This window comes from Neopelma chrysocephalum, unplaced genomic scaffold (genome assembly GCF_003984885.1).
Source record: "Neopelma chrysocephalum unplaced genomic scaffold, ASM398488v2 Primary Assembly neopelma1_24, whole genome shotgun sequence".
Classification (NCBI taxonomy): Eukaryota; Metazoa; Chordata; class Aves; order Passeriformes; family Pipridae; genus Neopelma; species Neopelma chrysocephalum.
The window spans coordinates 9164400-9186622 of NW_020897693.1; the positions used below are offsets into that span (position 1 = coordinate 9164400).

Here is a 22223-nt window from a genome sequence, read left to right on the forward strand (position 1 = left end):
ATAAAAAAAGGTTTCCACACCTCTGTGCATAAAGTAGTAACTTAGCACATTATTATCTGAAGCAGGAAACATATACACATCTTGGTCTTTACACAACCCAGGCCAAATTCTGCCACCCACTATATGCCAGTGTAAATCTGGCCCTGTGACTGAGAGTGGATGCTGCTTCAATCCCGCTGCCTCCACTCACCCCTTTATCACAGCTACAGGTATCTATGACACGTGGGAAATATTCTGCCACCATATCAGCAAACTAAAAGCCTTGAATACAGTGTTTCACCTGGCTAGCTTTGAAAGTTAGCCTGCAACAGCCATGAAATGTTCAATCAGCTGATATATCTACATAAAAAACCTGGAGAGAGGGAAGAAATACAGCACTGTGCTATTGCACATGGAATGAGGTTACTTGTACAGTTCAAAAACATCTTTTAGACCCCAAAGGATAATGTCAAAGTTTCAACCTAACTCTGTCTCTTTTATTCAAGTGTAGTCTCTTACTCCTCTTGCTTTCTAGGTCACTATTCAAAGGCAGTAGAAGCACTTCTGGAAAGGGTGGCAGAATCTGGTCCGAAGACACTACTGTCCACTTTGCATATAGCTCCCATTACCACAGCCTCTGGGTGCTTCCTACTGGGGTGTGATAAGCAAAAGGAGCTCTACATGTCAGCTTTAAAACAGAAAGGACCAGCCCAGCTGGACACTTCCATGTGGAAGCTGTTGGCAAGCCAGATCTGCTGCTGTCAGCCAGGATTCCCTTGCACTTGGGATCTAAATCATTGAGTTCATGGGCAATTCACTGCTGAGCAAGAGGCTACCAGTTAAAGCACTAAGCTCAGTCTCAGATCTCCTCTTGCCTGGGCTCCTGAAGAACACTTGGGTATTTAAGAAATACCCTACTCAGAAACATGCACACATATGCTGAAAATCCATAACTGCCAGGAGGCTCTAACTACCCCCTGTTTGCTATAAAGTCTGCAGGACAGAGGGAAAGATAATTTCTCAGCATTCCTCCCCTTAAATATTGAGAAAAGTAATTTCATAAGAGCGGGAAGGGGTGCTGGATATGCTTGGGTAAGCTGGACCCATGCTAGAAGAGCATCTTTTCTGATGCAGCCAGGCCTGTGCTGTGTGGATCATTTAGAAAATCATGGAGCAAAGAGGGCAAGTGCTTGTTCCAGTCACACTGGTCAAAGCATCTAAGCAGCAGTTATATGTTCTCCATCCCCAAGGCTAAAGGTGGGCTGGCAGAGGTCAGTGGGAGATGATACCCATGGAAGTTCTCTCAGAAAGGCACAAGATTGAGAGAAAGGGGGAAGAGGGTGGAGGTGAAGGAGAAGAGAGCATTCAAGAACTGGAACAATATATCAGAGGTGTCAGAGAGGCCAGGAGTTTACCTGCCTTTGAAATTCTTTGGCTAGTCTGGCGGAGTGAAGACAGACTAATCTCCCAAAATACATTTCTCCCTGAAGATGCCTAGCAGATTTGAGAAGTGCCTATAGTGGCTGATTGGGTCAGTGACCAGAAGTCACACTCACAGGTTTGGATCATTTTTTTTCTTTAATAACTTGGAGAAGTTTGTTGTCTCATGCCTTTCAGTGGTTCCTGTCCAGTCCCCTCATAGTCAACTACACTTTGCTGTAATGCAGTGTGATGCAGATCTATAGTGGTAGAGCTCAGAGCATTCACCCAATCATTAGCAGAACTTAGCTTTGAAAGAACACATAAGAGCAAAGAAAGTCTCAAATATGGCCAAAAGACTGTTTCTGACTCCACCCTCCAACACCTGGAATTTTCCCCTCAAGTGTATCCACACTAACTGGCCACTCAGTAACTTGCAGTCTGGAAACAAAAAAGGTCACATTCGGATAATATCAGAGCAGGTAAACATTGCAGCTAGTTACTAAGAGTCTCCTGAAACTGGTATTTCTGTTTCATTCATAATTTTAACAAATTAAAAAATAATCATGCCTCCTTAAGTTAATACTGTCTTTTTTTCTAAGTCATTTGCAGTCAGCATAGGTCTCTTTAGTATTTAAAGCTAATTGTGTAACAGGTCTACATACATTCATTGTGTGATCAGAATACAAACTGACAGATCTACACAGGAGAAAAGGATTGTAACAGAGGCTTTTTGGCAGCATAACATCTCGGGCTCTGTACTCCATTTTATTCCTAAAAACGTAAATTTGCATGGTATGGTATTACTTTTGATGGATAGGGAATTTTTTTTTAAATATGAGATCATGGAAAAATCAAAGGAACACTAATGAAACCCCCAACTTGTCTTTCTTAAAACTTTAATGCACAACTATAATTTGCATGTTCTGTATTGCCATGGCTAGTCCCAGGAACTCCATAGGAATTAATTTTTATTTGTAATGTCTTTCCAAGACCTGATCAGATTGTTTTTCCCCAATTCCTAAGGCACAGTCAGCATGGGTACACCAGGACCAGTAGCTTATACTGCATTACTTTAAAGACTAACAGTGTTAATATGCCTTCAGCTTCTCTTTTATAATAATTACTTTAATACTTCTTTCATTTCCATCATATTGTAACGTCTGCTTTAGTAAATACTCTACATGACTAAGTATTCCATCATTTTCAAGTAGAAATTTCATTCTAATTAGAAAGTCTTAGATTCTTGGCAGTCAGCTTCTGCTCATAGATACTAATCCACAATCCAGTGACTGTGGGATCCAGGTGTCATGTGAAAAGAATAAAGCCAGGGTCCAAAGGCTTTTAACTGTCTGAGAAATGTTGATGGGTCATGTAACTGCATTTTTCATGTGTCCTCTTTAGTTTTTTAATTAAAGCATAGTAGCAGTGTCAGATCTCAATCCTTCTGATGATAAGGGAATTCCTTATTTCATAGAAATGGCTGGCAGTCCCTCACACTTTGGATTTGACCAAGACTCTTTCATATATGACATCCAGTTCAATTCATTAACAGATGGCAAATATTTTGGTTAAAATAAGGCCTTCCTTCAAAAGGCCAAACAAGTTCTGAATCCAGTAAAAATTGCTAGTGTTCTGTTGAATTTTCTTTCACAATTTTCTTTATTCTTTAATTTCTGCATTTCTATCCTACATTAATTTCACAATGAAGCCATCTAGTTTGTGATGCTTCTAATATCTCTCAGTCTGAGACTTGTCCCAGCCCAGGAAATCTCACCCAAACAGCTGCTCCTCTGAGATCTCCAAATCTAGGGCTAGATCCCAGAAAGCACTGAGCAGCTCCTGCCAGATGCTCATAGTCCCCAATAAACAGGAAGGGAGATGATGTCAAGGGAGCCACCAGCTCCTCTGGTCCAAGGCAGTTATCATTCAGATTGAAATTCCCCAGTGTTAGTGTGCTTATTTGAAATCTCTGCTCTCTTATCAAAACTCTGGAGAGCCTGGACTTTTTTTCTACATGCCTGATTTCAGAACTACCAGTAAGTATTTCAGATAAGTTTAATGAAGGCTGTTCAGTAATAATTCTAAGGCTGTTCAGCAAAAAAACAGGGCTCTGCCAATCGAACCGGACATCAGAGAGCACCTTTTGTAGGTGGGAACCATGATAGCAAGATGAAGTAATTACTCCAGACACTACAAGAGTGGTAAGACATAAAGGGTCACACAAGATTGCAGGAAACAAGAGAAATTTGGGACCTGGATGAACCCCAGAAAAGTTGACTTGTGATCCAGTTTCAAAATGGCACTTGCAGAGTCCTTGTTTTGAGCCTGCAGCTGGAAATTCACCTTGCAAAGCACTTCATTTGCTCCTTATTCCCTTTTAAGTCTTGATGATAAAATCCTTTGCACATTTGGAAACTCAGTTTCCTACTAATTTTTTTGTAGCAATTTAGCCTACAGCTCTTGTGAGCCATAAAACTCCCAGAAATCACAAATCAGTATTCTATCAAGAATTTGCACTGCTCTATTTTGAAGCTAGTTATGGTCTCTAAACACTTGTTTATGCTGATGAAATGCACTTCCAGCAGTAATACTGAGATGCTCTGAGCTTTGAGATGTCAATGGTTAAAATCTGATATGAAGTCAATAAATACAATAAAGAAAGAGAAAACCTTTAAGTTATAAAGGTTATTTCAGCATAGCTGATTGCCCAGAACATGGGAAAATGGGAAAAAATAAGAATATGCAGCACTCCACACTTAAAGCTCAAAGAAACAAGAAAGTATTAGGGAAATAAAAATTGATACACTGTGAATGATCACAGATGGCTTTTGCATGTCCCTATTCACCAGCTGTTACTATTACTCTTTTGTGCAAAGGCATCAGAGAAAAACAGATTATGATTTAGTGGAAAGAGTGTTGGGCTGAAACAAAGGCACAAATCTGAGATACCTTCCTCCATGGAGAGAGATCTTTTTATCCCAGCAAAGGGCAGTTTGCCCAGGGATTACCTAAGTAGAGATTCTGAGTATAAGACTCCTGGATGGAGCTATACATGGATGAGAGATGAGGCTGGCTGGTCTCACACACAGTGAGATTCACTCTTGATGCAAAAGGGACTGTCCTTTCATGGTCTTGCTGGGCTTAGTGGCTTTTGATACCAGTAACAAGTATACAGGGGCAACTGTTCTGGTTTAGACCAAGGGCCAAAACCATCCAATGCTCCGTCTACGTCAGCAGCCACAAAGACACACAGGAGTGTAACAGCAGGCCAAGCAGACACTTCCTAACACTGCCTTGCTCACCACTGTCAGGTCAGAGATTTCCTGAGCCTGTTGCAGTTTTTCTGTTGAGCAATTCCATAAAGATTTTTCTGCCAGGGAGTTGTCTAGCCTCCCTGTGAGTAAGAAGTACTCAGGGGAGGATGAGCATCTGCAAGCTCCTCACATGCAGAACCTGCTTCAGCGAAGAGTTTCACAAGTCTTAGATTATGTGAAGAGATGCTTTCCAATATTTTTTTTGGTACCTGACTTCCACTACTTTCATATGATGGCCTCTAGTTCTTTCATTGGGAAGAGAAAATGAACAAATGATCCCTATTTACTTGTAACTCATGTCATTCATGAGTTGTAGACCTGGTACTGTCTCAGCAATCATAGTACAGAGGTCCTGAAACCTTAGGTTAAAAAGCTGATATGTTGCACTAAATTTGGCCACCTAAGCAGTGGCTTTTAGAAGTACTACATTAACTTTTGGAATGGATTTAATTTATTTACACATTTATTCAGGTAAGGGAGGGAATCTCTTTTCCTGCTTCAGAGTATGCCAGAAGAAATATGCACAGTCAGTCTTAGAAAGGAAAAATGGAAGTGAATGAAGGGATATATGGAGGAAGGGAGATTATCAGGTGCTCAAGTATGACACAGAAACACATCTGCCTAGATCAGGTACATAACAGGCTCACACACACACACAGATGCATGGGCAACATGACATCTACAAACACTGTTGTGAGCTGGAGGAAATGAAAAAGAGGGAAGTGCATTCTGAAACCCAGGCAAGCCGGCTCAGTGGGCTGGCATACTGCATAGCAGATCAAAGAGGGGCAGGAGAGAGAATGACTGTCAGTGCCATATGCTTATTAGGCCTTGCTGTTCTGCTTTATACTGAGTTCATTGAATCTTCCCCTTTTGCAGGTCTCACTTTACATGCATGCACCTTCCACAGTTGGTTTTCATCATCTCACCTGTAATGGCATCTGAACTAAAAGTCAGGAGAAACAACTACACAGAGGAGATGTCTGTGTACAATGAGCTGGGAAAATATCCAGTGCTGGACAGTATTGCTGGTTAGAGACAGCAGACACTCAGAGCCACAGAGGAGGTGAGTCCAAGTGAACTGTGAGCTCATTTTGTTGCAGCGCTGGACTGCCTACAGAGTATCCTCAAACCATGAACCTCAACAGGAGCCCAACCACCACAATTTCTGTGAGCTGTTCAGAGCTGGGCATATGGGAGGGTAAGAGAAACAGAGAAGACTTTGCCTTGTTTCTAGTGAGAAAAGTTGATTAATTCCATGACAATTTCTAGGAAGCTCTTGCACACATCTTTCCAACTACAGACAGCCTGCTAAGCAAGGTGCTGAACACAAACTCTGCTGTCCTTTATCCCTTTTTTCTTCCCCTTACTCTCACTGACTGGGGATGTGAACCACAGGGCCTCTTTACTTTGATGCACGGGTTGTCTCTTTTTGGTAGAAATCCTTTTATTTCCCCTCCCTTCCTTTTCTCTTTTCCTTGTACTCCGCTCCAATCTAAGATTTTCAGGTTGACTTCTCTCATTTTCAAGAGACTTGCATGCTCCTGACCAGGTCAGGTGATGCGGTACAGAACAGTTTGGCACCCTGTCTCGTGAGCTGTCTTGCCTGGTTAACTTCCCATCCAAGGGAATTCTCATTTTTAAATTTCAAGAGACCATTAATTTTGGTTTTGCTCCATGTGGAGTTACCTATTTCACTTTGGCATTAGAGATCAGGCTGGGTTTTCCCTGCTAGAACAACATATTCTCATGTTGTTTTCAGCAGTAGAAATCATATGATTTTTCCATTCCAGAACCAGAGCAAAACTGTAAGTCAGATACATTTCTCACAGCACAGTTTGCCCATAACATCTCCCTGAACTTCAGTCAGTTGAACGGTTCTTATTCCTGCTATAATATGACTTTCTTAGGGAGATATCCTGCCTCACATGCAAGTGTGCAACAGGGTTCAAGTCTTTCTAGAGAGCTGCAGTAGCTAGGACATATTAGGGTGAAGAAGTCAAGAGAGATCCTCAAGTTATTTACTTTTTAAACAATTTTTTCCTCACAGGAAAGTAAGGGTACACTTCCTTCCCTAAGAAATAAGGAATGCTTGAATATTGTTCATACTTACAGGATGCTTTTCTACCTAATTCCCCTCACCCCCACTTAACCCCAGCATTTCCCAAGAGGAAGGGCTGGCAGAAAATTCTGGCTGCTTCCTTGAGTTTGATTTAATTTATAAAGTCCAGACAGCAAAGACCTCAATCAACCATAGTTGTAGTGTCCTCATCTTCCCTGTTTCTGAACAGAATAACCTATGTGCTGGGCACCACTGCAATCCAGCATGCAGAAGGTCAGGCAGTGCTGGAGGCCAAAAGCAAAAAGTGGACACTGAACTGAGCATACTTCTCTGTCAGGTACTAAGCATACACACTTCTAGATGGAGTTATTTTATCTTCAGCCGCCAAAGCCACACTGTTAGACCAGAAGGATGTAACCCATATGTGCAATGAGCCAAGGACATCTGGGATTTAATTGCAGGATGCAATGCCAACCTAACTCCCACACTTTTGTCTTGGCTTGTTCACACAAAGGTCAAGCACAGAATTTGGCTCTAAAGTATAATATTTATTTACTTCCTTTTCATCTCCCACTCCTCCTGACTCTTTCTCTTCTTCCTCCAGCTTCTGCTCTCTACTTTGTTCCTATTTATTCCCTGTATCTGCACATTCTTTCTGCTTCTCCCTATTTTTCCTTCTTTGAAGCATTCCCAATAGCTCATCTGCCTTAAGTTTTAATTTTCACCTTCTCCTTTGTTCTGTCCTTTCAAAGGAGAGAAGAGTTAACACTGATATTTTCTGTGTGTGCAAGCACTAGTGTTCAGAGTGAACACTTGCTACATGATGGTGGGATGAAGCCAGTTTCTGTATTATCAATTCAGGCTGCCTGCAGATTCAGATTGATGTCACTGCATAGGGTAACACACATAAGGATTTCTCTACCACCATGAGGAACTGAAATTTACTTTTCAAATAGGTAAAATATAGCTTTTGCAGAACCTTAGTGTATAATTCGTGCTACCACAGTATTGAGCCAAGAATTTGATCACACTACTGGAAACTATTAACCACCTTCTGACCATCTGTTAATGGCTAAGTTAAAAGTAGCTCTCAACTTGTTCTGAGACCCTCTGAAGTTGGAGGTTTCTAAAGCATGCCTGAAAGGTTTGAAACTCAGGTATCTTCTAGAGCATGTCCCTATTCTGGGATATTTTGGAGCTGGAGAAAATCTGGAAGGTCTACTGATGATGCAGCTTTTGATGGAGAAGTGGGCAAATGGCTCTTTGGGCGGGCGGAGGGCAGAAGCTGTTCAACTGGGGAATGCACTGGGAGCATTGGAGTGGGAATGAGAAAGGGAGGAGTAGGGTGGGTGCAGGGCGTTACTGCTCTGTCCGAATGGAGCTCGTTTATTGCTGTGATCAGAGGGATGGCCTCCCTCAGCCTCCTGGTACCGAGAGGCTTTTCACCTTCCTGTCCCTGCTGAAGCAAGGTGCTCAACAGTAGAAACTACTTACCTGATAACTGCTGCACTGAAGGCTGGTCATGTGTGCTTAACAACTGTGCCTGAATGGTTTCTACTACCCTCTTAAAGCGACGGCTTGGACCTGTGAGGAGAGAAGAGGCACAAATGGCTGTGAGAGGAACGGGAGTCCATATACAACCCAGGCTGGAGGGGAAGCATCACAAGTATCTTCCCTTCAGTCTTGTCCCCAGGAGTGTACTGACAGTGTCTCTGACCTTCAGCCAAAGGGACTGTGGTGTGCTGGACCCAACAGGAGGAAGAAGGGCTTCTGGGCTCCTTTTGTGAAGGCATAAAAGGTGGGGGGGTTTGTTTGTTTTAAACCCTGGGGGGGGGGACATGTGGCCACCCAGAAGAAAAGGGTGAGTGAATGTTTCTGTCAGAAGGAAGAAATTAGTGGCCTCACAATGCCCAGCTGAGACTCTGAGACTTTTGAGTGAAACATGGAGACAGTACCATGAGATATTCCAGATCTGATGCACAGAGCAGCCATTTTAGCACTAATCGTGGAAGTGGTAACTTCAACTCTTTGGGAATCTCTTTCCCTCCCTGCCACTTCCATCGCTACCAACACTATTTTTGTTTCAAATGTCCTCCTTTCCCCTGTCTGAATTTTCCCCCTGAGGCTAAGACAGTTATATTCTTTCCTCTGACAGAGCAATTTGCAGGCCTCTATTATCAGCAAGGACAAAGCCAGCTTGCACCCATTTTAGAGCTTTGCCATGGTTACCTGATAAGAGTGTGAAAGTGACAGAATAGATCCCGTTCTCCTTTTGCGCCTCTCCCCCTTCTGTGTACGTTATGTCCACCTGGAATTTCACTGGCTTCTGGAAGACAGCAGGACCTCCCGTGGACTTATATTCTGCACGGAAACTTGTCTGTGAGATGACACTGTGGCTGAGACTTGGAATCTGAAATAGGTTGGTAGAAGAAGGTAGTAGAACTAGTGCACAAAGTGAAAAAATTGCAAAATTCTATTTATAACAACACACATTTCCAGAGTGGATAACATTTGCTAGATCTGCTTCTGGTCTTGAATTCATAAAATACAGTGTTCTTGTGAAATCAGTAAGACTGTAGATTGCTTGGCACCACAGAAGAATGCACTGCTGCTTACAGGACTGATCCAAACTTATAGGTTGAATATTGGCAGAATACCCATCACGCTTACAAATGTACACATGTTGCTCAACTTCATACACTCAGTCTTCCTTTTCCTACTCATCTACCAGTTTTGGGAAATGCCTTTTTCCTGAGTAAAAACTACTATTAAGAGAGTGGGCAGTAAATCGGTGGGATATAAAAAACACTCAAGTAGCCTGGTCTGATCTCACAGCTGATCCTGTTTTGAGCAGGAGATCTCCTGAAGACCTTTCCAACCTCTAATTGCTTGGTGATTGATGTCAAACAGACATCAGGACACAGAGCAGACACTTAGACAAGCGCCTGAGATATCCACAGGGAAAGCATACCTGCAAATAACTCACCCAAACCATAACTCCTACCAATATGTAAAAGAACTCTGAGAAACTTCATTGTATCATGCAATATCTGTATCTTCAGACTCATGGTGGAATTTCATAACTGCCTAACTTTCAAGCAGTTACCATTCACTCTTTCTGCCAAAATGTAACATACTCGTATTCTATTTACTGCTTCATAAAGGACCAGATTAAAAAAAAATCAAATTTGGAAATCTGGTCTCTAATTTAGAAGGAAAAACAAAGATGAGTTCTTTGAGAAGCTGACTTTAAGGACTTAATTAGCAGGCTGTGACAGTGCATTTAAGCTTGAAGGTTGCTGAAAGAGACGATTCACTGGTTTTGCACACAAATCACTACATCACACCTAAACCCAGACATGTGGGGTATGCACAGGATCACCACTACAGACAGCAGTGCATGCTGTGCCCACAATATAAACCCAGAAGCACAGCTAAATGCATGAAACTGATATGGTAACTTGGCTGCTTCACACCAATCTGAGATGGACACCAGTGTCTGATGCACGCTACTATACTGCATTTACTCCTTGTATGCTGGTATAGTTAGAAGTGTTATGGCTGATTTTTTGGAAGAATTTCATTGCATCATGATCCTCCGTGTTTGTTACAATAAATAAAACACTGTTCTGGTGTCACCTTGGGGGGGTTCACACCTTGTGCCTCTGTCGGGGGGGGGGGGGGGTCCCAGGGCCGCTTTGGGAGGGTGGTGGAAAACCAGACTGGATTTCAGCTGGAGTACGGAATGGGGGAAAACCCAGACTGGATTTTGGCCAGAGTACAGAATGGGGGAAAAACCTGGACTGGATTTTTCCAGAGACTGGATTTCAAAAAAAAAAAAAAGGGTTGGACTTGATGATCTCAGAAGTCCTTTCCAATCCAGCTGATTCTATGATTCTGTGATCATAGAGATTAAAATGGATTTCAGTATTTTATGGAAAAAAAAATCAATTCAACAAACTATATAAGAAATTAAATCTCCTTTTCTTAATGCTATTAAAAAAGTCTAATTATGTTGTTGACTACCTTGAATTGAAAAATCTCTTAATTTAACTTTGCTGTGCTTTTTCTTCACTGCTACTTCTTGACAATGATAGCAAGGATCTTCTATAGGAAAAAAATTACAATTTTGCTCTGCTTTCTTAGCCTGTATATAAACTGCATTTGCAACATTTGATACTCTGGTCACCAGAGGAAACAACCCTTATTTCTGCCATACAGCACTGAAGTGGAGATTTAAAGTAACAAATGCAGATGTAAGACAGGATTTTTGTCTGACTGAAGTGGTGGAGGGCTTACCCAACAAGGGAAGACCCAATCTGCTGCCCAGACCGGCAACTGCAAGGTTAGTTTGACAAAGGAGCAAATTGCTGTCTTGACACCATGCCAGCAGTGTGCTCTAACTGCAGTGTTATTCCAAACACTGGCAACCTGGAGACCTTGCCAAGAAGGCTGAAATCTCTTCTCACCTTAGAGAGCGTTATCTACACTTAGTAATTCACACACAGTCCAGTGGAGCTCTGAATCGACAGGTTATGTACATTAAACCCACAGAGGCTGCACTTGAAGGAGCAGAGACCCTGTCCAGTAACATATGGCACAAGGAGTCCTGGAACTGACCAGAGGGCAATGCCTCCAAGAGGCAGCTGGGATGACTTACCGAGAGGAAAGCGTGGACTATATCAGCCTTAATGGAGCTTAGTGGTTTGTCCTTAATGACCACAAAAATCTGTTCTTCTTTCTCCAAGTTGATGAAGTTACCGAACCAGGATTTTTTGGCAAGCCTGACGTGATGAAAAGAAAGAGATGGTTTAGAGTACTGAGCACTATTTCTTATTTCTTAAACACCCCTAGCTGGAAAAAGAATTTAAAAACACACAAGAAAGTTTTGATAACAGTCCAGATTTGATGTTATTGCCAATAGTAAGTGGAAAATAGTGTCAGAGAACATCCAGAACAACATTTCACTTAGTGAAAACTGGTAAAATGACAGACCACACAGTCTTAGTCTGGCAGCAACAATGAAAAATCAGGAGCAACAGTAACTCTTTTGACTGAGCCAATACACCGATTAATACTGCATATATAAAGCCCATATAAGCCAGGGGACACATTTCTGGTTTGTCTCCAGGGAACTATTCATTTCATGTGACAATATGCAGATCCTGGCAACTCAGAGATTTAAGTTCCTTCCCACTCAATTTCAACTCCTTTGGTGTTATAGGACTTAAAAAGTTCCTTTTCTAAAGGTGTCCTCTTGGGCTGAAGGTACAATCACAAAATCTTGCTTTTTAAAGCAAGCTGTAGATTTTACCAGACCTCCAATCCGTCAGTGAGTGAAATTCACTCCTACACAGAGGGCCAGGACAAAGACTATCCCATTCATTAGTCTCATTCAGGGTGTCTATATAATGAGTGAACTCTGGTCATCCTACAAAGGAATGAAATTTCAGTACTAAGAAAGAAGATGCCAACACCATGCAAAACACAGTTCAGGCTTTCCACTGACAGTAGTCCAACTTCACAGTTTCTTTCAGCATCAGGTAGTGGTTTCACCATAAAATGAAATTGCTCTGTTTTTTCACACTGATCCTATTAGTAAATGTTTGATTTTGCTTACTGTTTTACAAGTCCACTTTGTTGACATTACCTTTTAAGTTAAACAGGCTAAAGGAAGAATTCAGGGACATATATTTTAATGGGAGACACTACTGAGAACTTGAAGGTAGCATCTCTGACAGGTGTGGTTTTGATGGGAGAGAAGATGCTGTTAGCCATGAGACACAGCCAAAGAATTGCTAGACCAAACTAAATCCAGGGAAAATTCCACTTACATCAGCCATATTCTAGTAGGGAAGAATTTGGCATGAATATGTCAGAAATGAAAAGACCTGCCACTAAGAGACTGCCTTTTTTTTTCCTCTACACCATACTTTATAATGCCAAGTCTGGTTTGAAGTATGGCACGGAATAGGTTTTCACTCATTTTGGTGGACATTCACCACTCAGTGGAAGAAGATAAAAGCAATGGACAGCTGGAGTGAGTTATTAGTAGACTCACTTTCTGTGGCAAAGGCTCAGACTGAGGCAGAACAAGGATGGGCAGAGACTAGGAGAGAGAGGAGCAAACTAAGAAACTAATTTGAAGTCTAGGCCTTCAGGATAAAGAACAAAGCTTGACCTCAGTATTGTCCAGCAATTTGCACTCATTCCCCATTCCAGAGTGCTCCATGAATAAGTTGGCTCACAGCCCATTTAATGCACGCAGTAGAAAGACCACAACTGGAAGACCACTCAGCTGGGCAAATAATTATTTGCTTCATTTACCGTAGGCATCCAAAAATAAGAGTGCAGAAAGATTCACTTGCAATTTGGTAAACCAGTGCCCCCCACTCAATTAAAGTGGGCTGGAAAACTGTCACTCCCTAAAATATTCATAGGCAGCTGTAACTAAGCCAGTGATCCAGAGATTAGCGTAGGGAGCAGTAAAGAGAAAGGGCCTCTCATTTAAATGGTCGTTAAGGAGCCAGGGTTAGAGTGTGAAAGAAAATTACATACTAATTAGCTCATGTGTCTGGCACACACCATAACAACTTTGCAAGCCCCTGGGGAGCTGGGGCAATAGCTCCCTGCATGTAAAGGGTCTATGCTCATTAGTAAATTAGCACCTGGTTATCTATCTAAAACGGCTGGTTGTCTTAGGCTTGGATGTCTCATAATCTGAACCAGGGCTGGCAATATGGCCCAGTGGAAGCATGGGCCTGGAAAAGTGTGCATATTTAATTGCAGATCTGCCATGTTAAAAGATGGCTTTTCATTTCTGTACTGTCATTTTGTTGGCCCTTCATTTATAGGTCTCTTAACACGCCCAGGTAAGAAGGGGCCCAGAACACAGGGTGGTTTTTTCCTGTTCAGCATGGTCTGGAGTCTCCAGAATCCAGCTGGGCTCTTTTCCTCAGCAAGGTTATCACCCGTAATACTAACTGTGGATGACTCATTGATAGCCTGGGCTATGCTCCAGCTTGTAAATCACTGGAATTCACCAAATAATTTTCCTGGTGTCGCATAAGATGGAGTAGATGCCAGTGGCCTCTCTTGTTTCTGTAATGAACAGAATCAAGACATAGCACACATGCCCTGGCTTCTACCCCTGAAACTGGCAGAACCAGCTGTACTCATACACCTGGGGAATGGGTCCACTGAAGAAGAAGGGACAGCTTTGGAGTAAAATGACACAATAAAGGGTTTTCTCCTCTTAGAGAGCATTAAGTGCTACTAACTTGGGTTAAAATGTGTATGAATCAATGATCTTCAGCACGCTGAATGAGATGCTCTAGCATCTCACGAGATCAGGCTGTAAGCAGTACAAAATGTACTTAAAATAAAGAATCTTCTCTTATGGTAAACCTCTTAAAGCAGGAATGAGATAGGAGATATGTGGGGGAGGCTGGGTATGCAGATTACGCTAGGGAATCTAATCAGGTGCCCAGTTGATGAAAAAGCAAAGAAATTAGCATGCAAATGGAAGCTGGTGCTTTATTACTTCACACTGAATTTCTCACTGCTATAATGTTGTTTCTTTTCCTACTTTTGGAGTCTCTTGACTACATTGCCTTCTGGAGAGCCTCACTGTGTTCCCTCTCTATCCCTGAGCACATGGATCTGTAACCTCCAGAGGTTTACCTGCTTGGCATAAATAACAGCATTTCTACTTAAGCAAATGGAGCTTTGCAGGTTTAAAGCAGATGGAGCTAAGTCTCTTTAAATGTCATCCCGAACACATTTTCTAGGACTTTTTCACTTGAGAAAGAACAGCATTACCCAGACATGTCAAAGTGTATTACCTAATCATCAGGTTTGTTAAATGAATGGCAGTCATTGCTGTACCAGACAGAGCAAGGACATGTATTTATCACTCAACCCCATGAGGTCAATACAGCTCTTGATAAGAGTATCTTATTTCTTACAGAAAGAAAGAAAATACTAGAAAAAATAAGACATGGGAAAGTGGACACTGAGCAACAGACATCTATGGTTAAAATATAATCCAGTTCATTATTTTTTATGACTTGTGCAGCCCAACTGAACTCATTAATTTGGCAATTATACAGAAAAAGAAAAAAGGGCCTTAGGCTTTGACTTGCATCCAAACTGCCTCAAATGACAGGCACTTCTCTACACCAGCTTTTAAAGAGTGAGTGGGAAGCAGAGAAGGCAATAAATTAACAGGAAAACTTCCAACAACTTACATACAATGAAGAAGAGAAATTTAATTCTAAAAGGTTTTCTGTTTTAATGGCCTTAAAAACATGTGAAATGAGAGTATTGTATATTTCTTTCATAATGATGTGCTAATTTTATGAAATTCTCTCATGCCTCTCTATTAGTAAATGCTCAAAAGTATTGAAAACACAATATATTCCATTCTTCTTCCTGGATTTCTCTTACTAACCTTTACTAATCCCTATTTCTCCCTCTTCTGAAGTCTTTATCTCTCTCCATTATGCAGTACTGCACACAGAGTCCACATTTTACACCAGATAAATACCAGGTCTGGGGAAAGTTGTTAAGACAATACCACAGTCACCAATTACAAAACTTTGTGCCCAAATTTTTCATCCAAGACTCATGAATATTTCATACCAGCATCTTAACAAGAGGCCAAATTGCCTTGGTTGGCAGGGTAAGTCTATGGGCATTGGGTGCACAAACACAAGCTGTGAAAATAAAAAGGAATAATTTGGCATCTGTTGCATATTAGGAAGTGTTTGGAGCAGCACTCTGGCAGGGACTTCCAAACCTGCCATGCAGTGACGCACATTTGTGCAGTGAGATGGCTGAAATGTATGTTGACTTTCAGGAATGAGTCTGGTGAATATGAAATATCTTCTCCATGTCCCAGTGCTGCTGCCTAGAATTAACACTGCGTTTACTATCGCAGCCAAAGATTCCTCTGAATTATCTTAGCAGAGGCTTCTGCATGTTATCCTGAGGATGCACTCTCCTGTACTAAAAGGAAGACTATTTAGTGCATAGTGAGTGCCAGTATAAGCCACTGATTAGCCTCTCCACACCTCAAGAGTGATCTACTTGACAAGCAAATGAAAGAAAAGAGAAGGAACATGTTACAAACCCAGCAAACTCAGCAAGTCACAAAATGAGGTGGTTACTGGGAGACTGTTTCATCACCTGTTGACCCCCACTGCCATTTCTGAAGTATAGATTTTATCCAGGGTCCTTATCAGAAGAATCATTTAACATCTCTACCCCACCCACAGGAGAACAGGTTACAGATACTGATCTAGAACAGAAATACGTCAGCCTATGACACTGAGGCAAGGAAATGACATTGGTATGTGGTAGAAAAAAAAAGGTAGTGTACCGGGAAATTACTTACTCTGGGGATGATTCTGGGGTTAAATTAGACATCTCCTCTGGTGTAGGTACTGCCCACGCACATACAGACAAAGAGAGGGAAGGAGAAAAGAAATCGATGATTCAGTACACCTTCCATTTTCTGCTTGTATATCAATGAAACAACGCTGGCATTGCACCCTCTTGCATTTGCCCACTGCCTCTCCAGACTGGTTCTGACATCTGAACATTGGTCATATGTCTCTAGATCACTGCATCTAATCAAGTGCTGCATTTCAAGGCTCACTCCTTAAATCATCATGCAATCTTGCACTGGCTTCAGACTCAAACACACTGCTGCAATTCTCTGCAATTCTCTGACCATCTCAGAGACAATCTCACTGACCATCACAGTCAACTATTTCATGGCTGTGAGCTTCCTTTACCATGGGGTCACATCCCAGTACCCTGCAAAACCACATGGTGTTGGGATAGCTGCTGCTGATGTCCAAGGATAATGCATGTGACTTCAGGTGCTCTTTGTCTGAATAGAGAAAGCCACCTGGAACTTGAGGAAGGAAATTTTGCACATCTCAACACTCTTAGAGACTTTGAAAACTGAAGTAGGCCAGCAGATATGAAGACACTGATTGTATTAAGGAGATTTTTACATCAATTACCAAAGGCGGAAAAGAAGCATTAACCAAGATCAAAAAAGCTTTGCTTCAGAAGGACAATTTTAGCCTACTGCCACTGGCTGTCTTTTTTTCAGCAGAAGGCTCAGCCTGTGGCTGTGGAGAGGCAGCAGAGCACAGCCACAGGGGAAATGGCAGAGCTCTAAGTTCACTGACAAAACAAGTGAAGAATGTGAAGATAAATTATTCTCGTGGTCTAAGAGCCACAACAGAGATAGTACGAGCTGTATGCATGGAGTATGAAGAGGGCTTAGGAGATGCTCTTGGAGCAGGTGCAACGGCATGACAGAGCCTGCTCACATGGGGATTAGGGCTTGGCTGATGCTATCACTCTCACTTTCATACCAATATTCAGTCTTTGGTGGATGGAATTTGCAGAGCCAGACAGGTATCAACTTCCTGACGAACAGCTGCCCAAATCAGAACCACCTGTATGTTTGGGTGGGTACTCACCTTGTAATTTCCGACGATGGAAGCGAGGAGACCCCAGGAAACTATTCTTGATGGAGTTGAGCCGTGTCCTCCATGGCATTCCTCCAATGCTGGGGCTGGATGGTGGTGTTGGGTTGGGTGTGCCTGCTGGGCTCTCCTTTGGCGTATGAACAGGTGTCCCCTTGGGGGTAGGGAGGGGACTTCCCCTTGGAGAGGGGTGAGGGGTGACCTGTATGATGGGGATAGATTTGGTGCTTGGGTCAGTACTAGAAGGGAGCAATCTAACAGGAGACATAGGGTTGGTCTGTACTTTAGGAACAGCCAGCTGTGGGTTAAAGCCGGCAGCAGGCGAGCGGCCCTGAGCATTCTGCACAGGGTTGTTCTGGGAAGAGGGGGCGCTGGCATTGCTGGTAGGGAGTGGGTTGGATTTAGTAGACTGGAGTGGTTTTTCAGCCAATTTGCTCTTGGATGGCAAAGTCTGCGTCTTTGGGTTGGGCTGAAGTGCTGGCTTTGGTTGGAGTACATGTCCAGGCCTGGAGGCGTTCCTACAAGCATCAGGGTCCAAGGAGACTTGGGGTCGGGGAGAGAAAGGGAGGTCGGAGGTCTGAGGGGGGATGAAGAACTTTCTGATAGGCTACGAGACAGACGCAGAGTGTCCATGCACATCAAAAACAGTGAAATACGCATAGAGCGGGCGAGCAGAGAAAGGAAAGTCAGAAAAAAATCCATCCGAGTCACAAAGATGCACCATGTCACAAGGAGACACAGGAGATGGAGGTGAAGGGGTAGTGGGGGGAGGGATTTTGCAAAGAAACGAAAACAAACAAACAAACAAAAAACAAAAAAAAGACATGCAGTTAGCTGGGAACACAGCATAATCAACAACAGCAGCAGCGGCAGCAGCAAGAACAACAGTGTCATAACAGGCTTCATCATATTAACCAACCACGTGTCAGCAAAGGAAAACAACGGAAAGAAAAGTACAACAAAGGAACAGTAATATAAAATAAATTAAAAAAATAAAAAAATAAAGTAACTAAGAAAAAAGAAGAGAGAAATGCCATCTCTCTGGGATTGTTCTGATTGCCCTGCAGTGTGAAAAGCACGATGCTGTAGGGAGGTGAGGAAGGGGAAGAAGAACCACTCAAGCCACAGACAAACTGAGATGTGCCAAGAATGGGACCACCTCTTTCAGCTCCATGTGCCCATGTGCAAACCCAGTAGAGAGATGAAACTCAGAACAGGTGTGTGATACATAGGGAGTGGCAGGTGATACACAGAGTTACTGCACACACCAGTCAGAACCTCTTTCCTTCCTCTTTACCCCTGACTGGCTAATGCACACCTGAGTTGCAGCCACCCATTGCAGAAAGAGGAGGAAAAGGGAGAGTAATGCCACCTGGGCACCCACTCTCCTCCCCTGACCTGGAAGGTTAAATTTCTCCAGCATTCACTTGGAGGCTTCAGAGCATGAAACACCATGAGAAAAATTATGAACTCAGATTGGTGTTTGATTTGTAAACTGCTACAGCAAAAACTTCAATGAGGCTTGGCAAATTTATTTATCTGGGAAGAGATGATATTTTCCATCAGACTTTATGCTTCTCCTGCAACATCCCTCATCACATCGAAGGACAGCCTGATAATTGGAATTTCTGTCATAAAGTCTCAGCAATATTTGCCATTAAGTCTCAAGTCTAAGAAGAGGGTGAGGTGAGCCATTGTTTTGTAAGACACAATTTAAAAAGAAAAAGACAAGCAAAGTTCATAATCCATCATGGAGGTATCAAAATGAGATTATGATTTTTTTTTTCCGAAACAAGGATATTTACACATATTAAGAGGCATTTTGGGAAACCATTCATACATTGACAGCAAACAGCAATAGACAGACTTGGAAGGGTAGAAGCCTTTTAAAGGGATACTAGCAAGCTAAAAATCACATTTAAAAAAAACAAATGTCCTTACAAAACATTGCTGTTAACACCTTAGATTACAAGTACTGGAAAAATTGTAAAAATAGAAATCACTATTCAAGATATTTAGCTTTGGTCTACACTTAGATTATGATTTCCATAAATTATTACCTATGAAAAATTATATATCACCATTATTATTATCCATTCTTAACACCTAAAAGCTGCAATCAAGCACTGTCCAGGCATACCACGTACATGTAACCATGCCTCAAATTTCAGTCCCATGTAAGCACACTTACTAGGGAGTTTACTTCCTGGGTTTTATGGATTAGCACAATGTTGCTATACTTTAAAAATTGCAGAAATTTATTTAAAGCTTCATTCCTGAAATTGTTTGCATTAAAGCTTTGTAATTACTTTAAAGAACTTAGAGTTAGGCCACCAAAATTAAAAAAAAAATCACTACATCAAAACATTTGTATTATTATTAGGATTGTAAAGCTAAACTAAAATCTGCCATGTTGGTAAATTCTGACTGCCAATGGGAAACGATGGGGAAAAGATGAGGCAAGTGGTTAATCTGTGGAAGTCACTACCAGCACCTGAATATTAACCATTTGCAAATGACACCAATGGATAAAAGTCAAAGACTGTTGATTGCAAATGTCTCCTTGCAATTTTTGTATCTTATGTGTGTGATGGTTTGAGAAACAAATATGAAAGAAAAAAAAGTCAAATTCAACTCCCACTTGAGCCATTAGGTATCTGAAGAGGCACCCTTAATTACCACATTCTTAATAATGAAATGAAGAACAAGATTATGTCTCTATTTCAGCTGGTGCCATAGGGAACACCATTAACAAGATCTTGTGAAATTTGAGAACTTTTAGTTGCTGTTGAATTCAATTCCTCATAGAACTGAACTTAAGCACTGCATAAAATGAAATAGGTATTTGCTTTTTAAAGCATATTCTCTTTCAATAATCTAAGGTGCTATTAGACGCATAGGTAAGGACTTTTAAAAAAATATGATTCTTATTCCATTATTTCCTTTTAAGCCTCAAATTTGACCTGCCTTAATATATCATTATGATCTGCTGAAAATGACATCTGGTTGCTAAATCCCTTTGAAGACTATTTAATCAACTGCCTATTAAGTGATAATGGTAAGATACAGCAACTATGGAACAGATCTTGTCAACCCCATTCTCTGATGTAGTCCTACTGAGATGTCAGAAATTGAACCCAAGAGATCAACTGATGACATCAAGATTTAGGTTTGCTGCGCTGGATGCTTATTTTGTGCATAAAACTGTTTCCATGCTCTTTTTCAGGACATTTTGCAGTGGTATAAAAGTCCTCAGACCTCTGCTTCCTTCCACTGACAACCAGGAGCCCCAGTGCAGAAAGAAAGAAATGGATCTTTACTGGTTCCTAACGCCTTAAAGGGACAGAGGAGACCACAAATACATTTATGCCAGTTGCAAAACAGGGTAACAATTGACAGGAACCCAGAATATCTTTCAGAAAACAGTTCAATCAAGCAAGGTGTTGGAAGCTTTACTAGTCTATAAACTTACACCTGACAGTGTGTCTTCATTCATAAGAATGACACAGAATCTTACTGGGGAATTATAATTTCAAATACCCGGAATACTGATGTTATCTTCCTATAACTAAGAGTAGATCCATAGGTGTATCTGTACCCTAACACATGGAATATATCCATTTCCAGTGGCGGATAGCATCTTCTCATGAAGTCATGAAAAGTATGTAGAAACTCTCCAAAGACTCTGGGCCAGACAATCAGGCAACACGGATTGCCACAGCCCTACAGACTTCTTGATGAGGTCTAGACTTTTGTAAGCACTGCAGTCTTAAAGACCTTGACAGGCACTAGGGATACTCACTTCAATCCCTAAAGAAGTTAACAAGAAGATGGAGGCCCCTGTCACTGCACTTAGAAACTGAAAACTTTGCAACACGTACTGTGAGGCGTGTGTTGTACTAGCTAAGTATCAGTAAGTATCAGTATTTAGTTGACTGTATGATTAAAAAGGGCATGTAAATGTACCTTATTTATAGGGGTTTGAATGTTCTTTACTCATCCTAGTCAGTCAACTTCTTACTTTCCTTTTCAATTTGCTAGCCCTCAAATTTGTATAATTTATTTACTCTGACTTTCTAATACAAGCTATTCTGAGGCAAATAGAAGACAACCAGCATGGTTTGGTGCTCTACTGAGACCTAATTGAAGACAGCTGTGAAATGATTCCTGATTACTTGGTCTGAAGCCACACTGTATGCAGACCTCAGCTGGATATGGCAGTGTTTAGTCATAGCAATGTTATTCTGTGTCCTTATGAGACTGAAAAAGGGCAAGGGCACAGCGAGATCCCTGATAACAGTGCAGGGAACATGTATGAGAAATTCTCTGCTTGCATTTGTAAATAACATTTCCCTCACAACCCATGAAAATTTATAAGCTGCCAAGGAAAAACAAAACATCCCAGCTAAGAGCCACAGCTCTGGAGCAACAGATGCAGAAAGCATCAAGCATGTGTGAGTGAATTGGACCAACAGATCTTGAAGCAGCACCACTTACCCTTGGACTGCTGAGAGGACTGGTGGAGAGCCCAGATGATGCTCCACTGATTGACCGAGACCTGAATGGACACAATAAGGAAAACATCTCTCAGAAAACTCGGACAAGTAATAACCCTGATCACCAGCCACCACAGGCACAGGCATGAAGTGAGGAGGAGGAGGGAGGCTGTCACTGGAAAAGCACACGACTCTTTCCTTTTCCTTCCTTTCACTACTGTCGCATTTTTCAGTTGTCCCCCCCCCCAAATCCCTGTTGCTCAGGGAGAATACTATTAATCCCTTTTGATTAAGGCAGTTGCTACTTTCTTTTTGGTTATCAAGCGCATGGAAGCTACTACATCTGACCTGTGCAAATTGAACTGCTGAATTCAAAAAGATGGTGAAGACATTCATATTGGTGCTGAGAATTCTGTTTTGCACAGACCCAGTGATCACAGAA

General features: G+C 41.8%; 1 protein-coding gene across 11 annotated transcripts in view; it reads right to left on the reverse strand.

Moving 5' to 3' along the window:
• Positions 1-22223, reverse strand: part of BRSK2 (BR serine/threonine kinase 2) — a 315925-nt gene that overhangs the window by 12969 nt on the left and 280733 nt on the right. For 10 of the 11 annotated variants that reach the window (XM_027702657.1, XM_027702631.1, XM_027702641.1 and 7 more), the window contains 6 exons: positions 21783-21843; positions 17280-17487; positions 16175-16223; positions 11438-11561; positions 9007-9187; positions 8272-8361 (listed from right to left, as the gene is read on the reverse strand). In XM_027702657.1, coding sequence (XP_027558458.1) covers positions 8272-8361; positions 9007-9187; positions 11438-11561; positions 16175-16223; positions 17280-17487; positions 21783-21843 — 713 coding nt within the window. Of the gene's footprint in view, positions 1-8271; positions 8362-9006; positions 9188-11437; positions 11562-16174; positions 16224-17279; positions 17893-21782; positions 21844-22223 lie in introns of all 11 variants that reach the window. The other variant, XM_027702611.1, reaches the window with a different exon arrangement.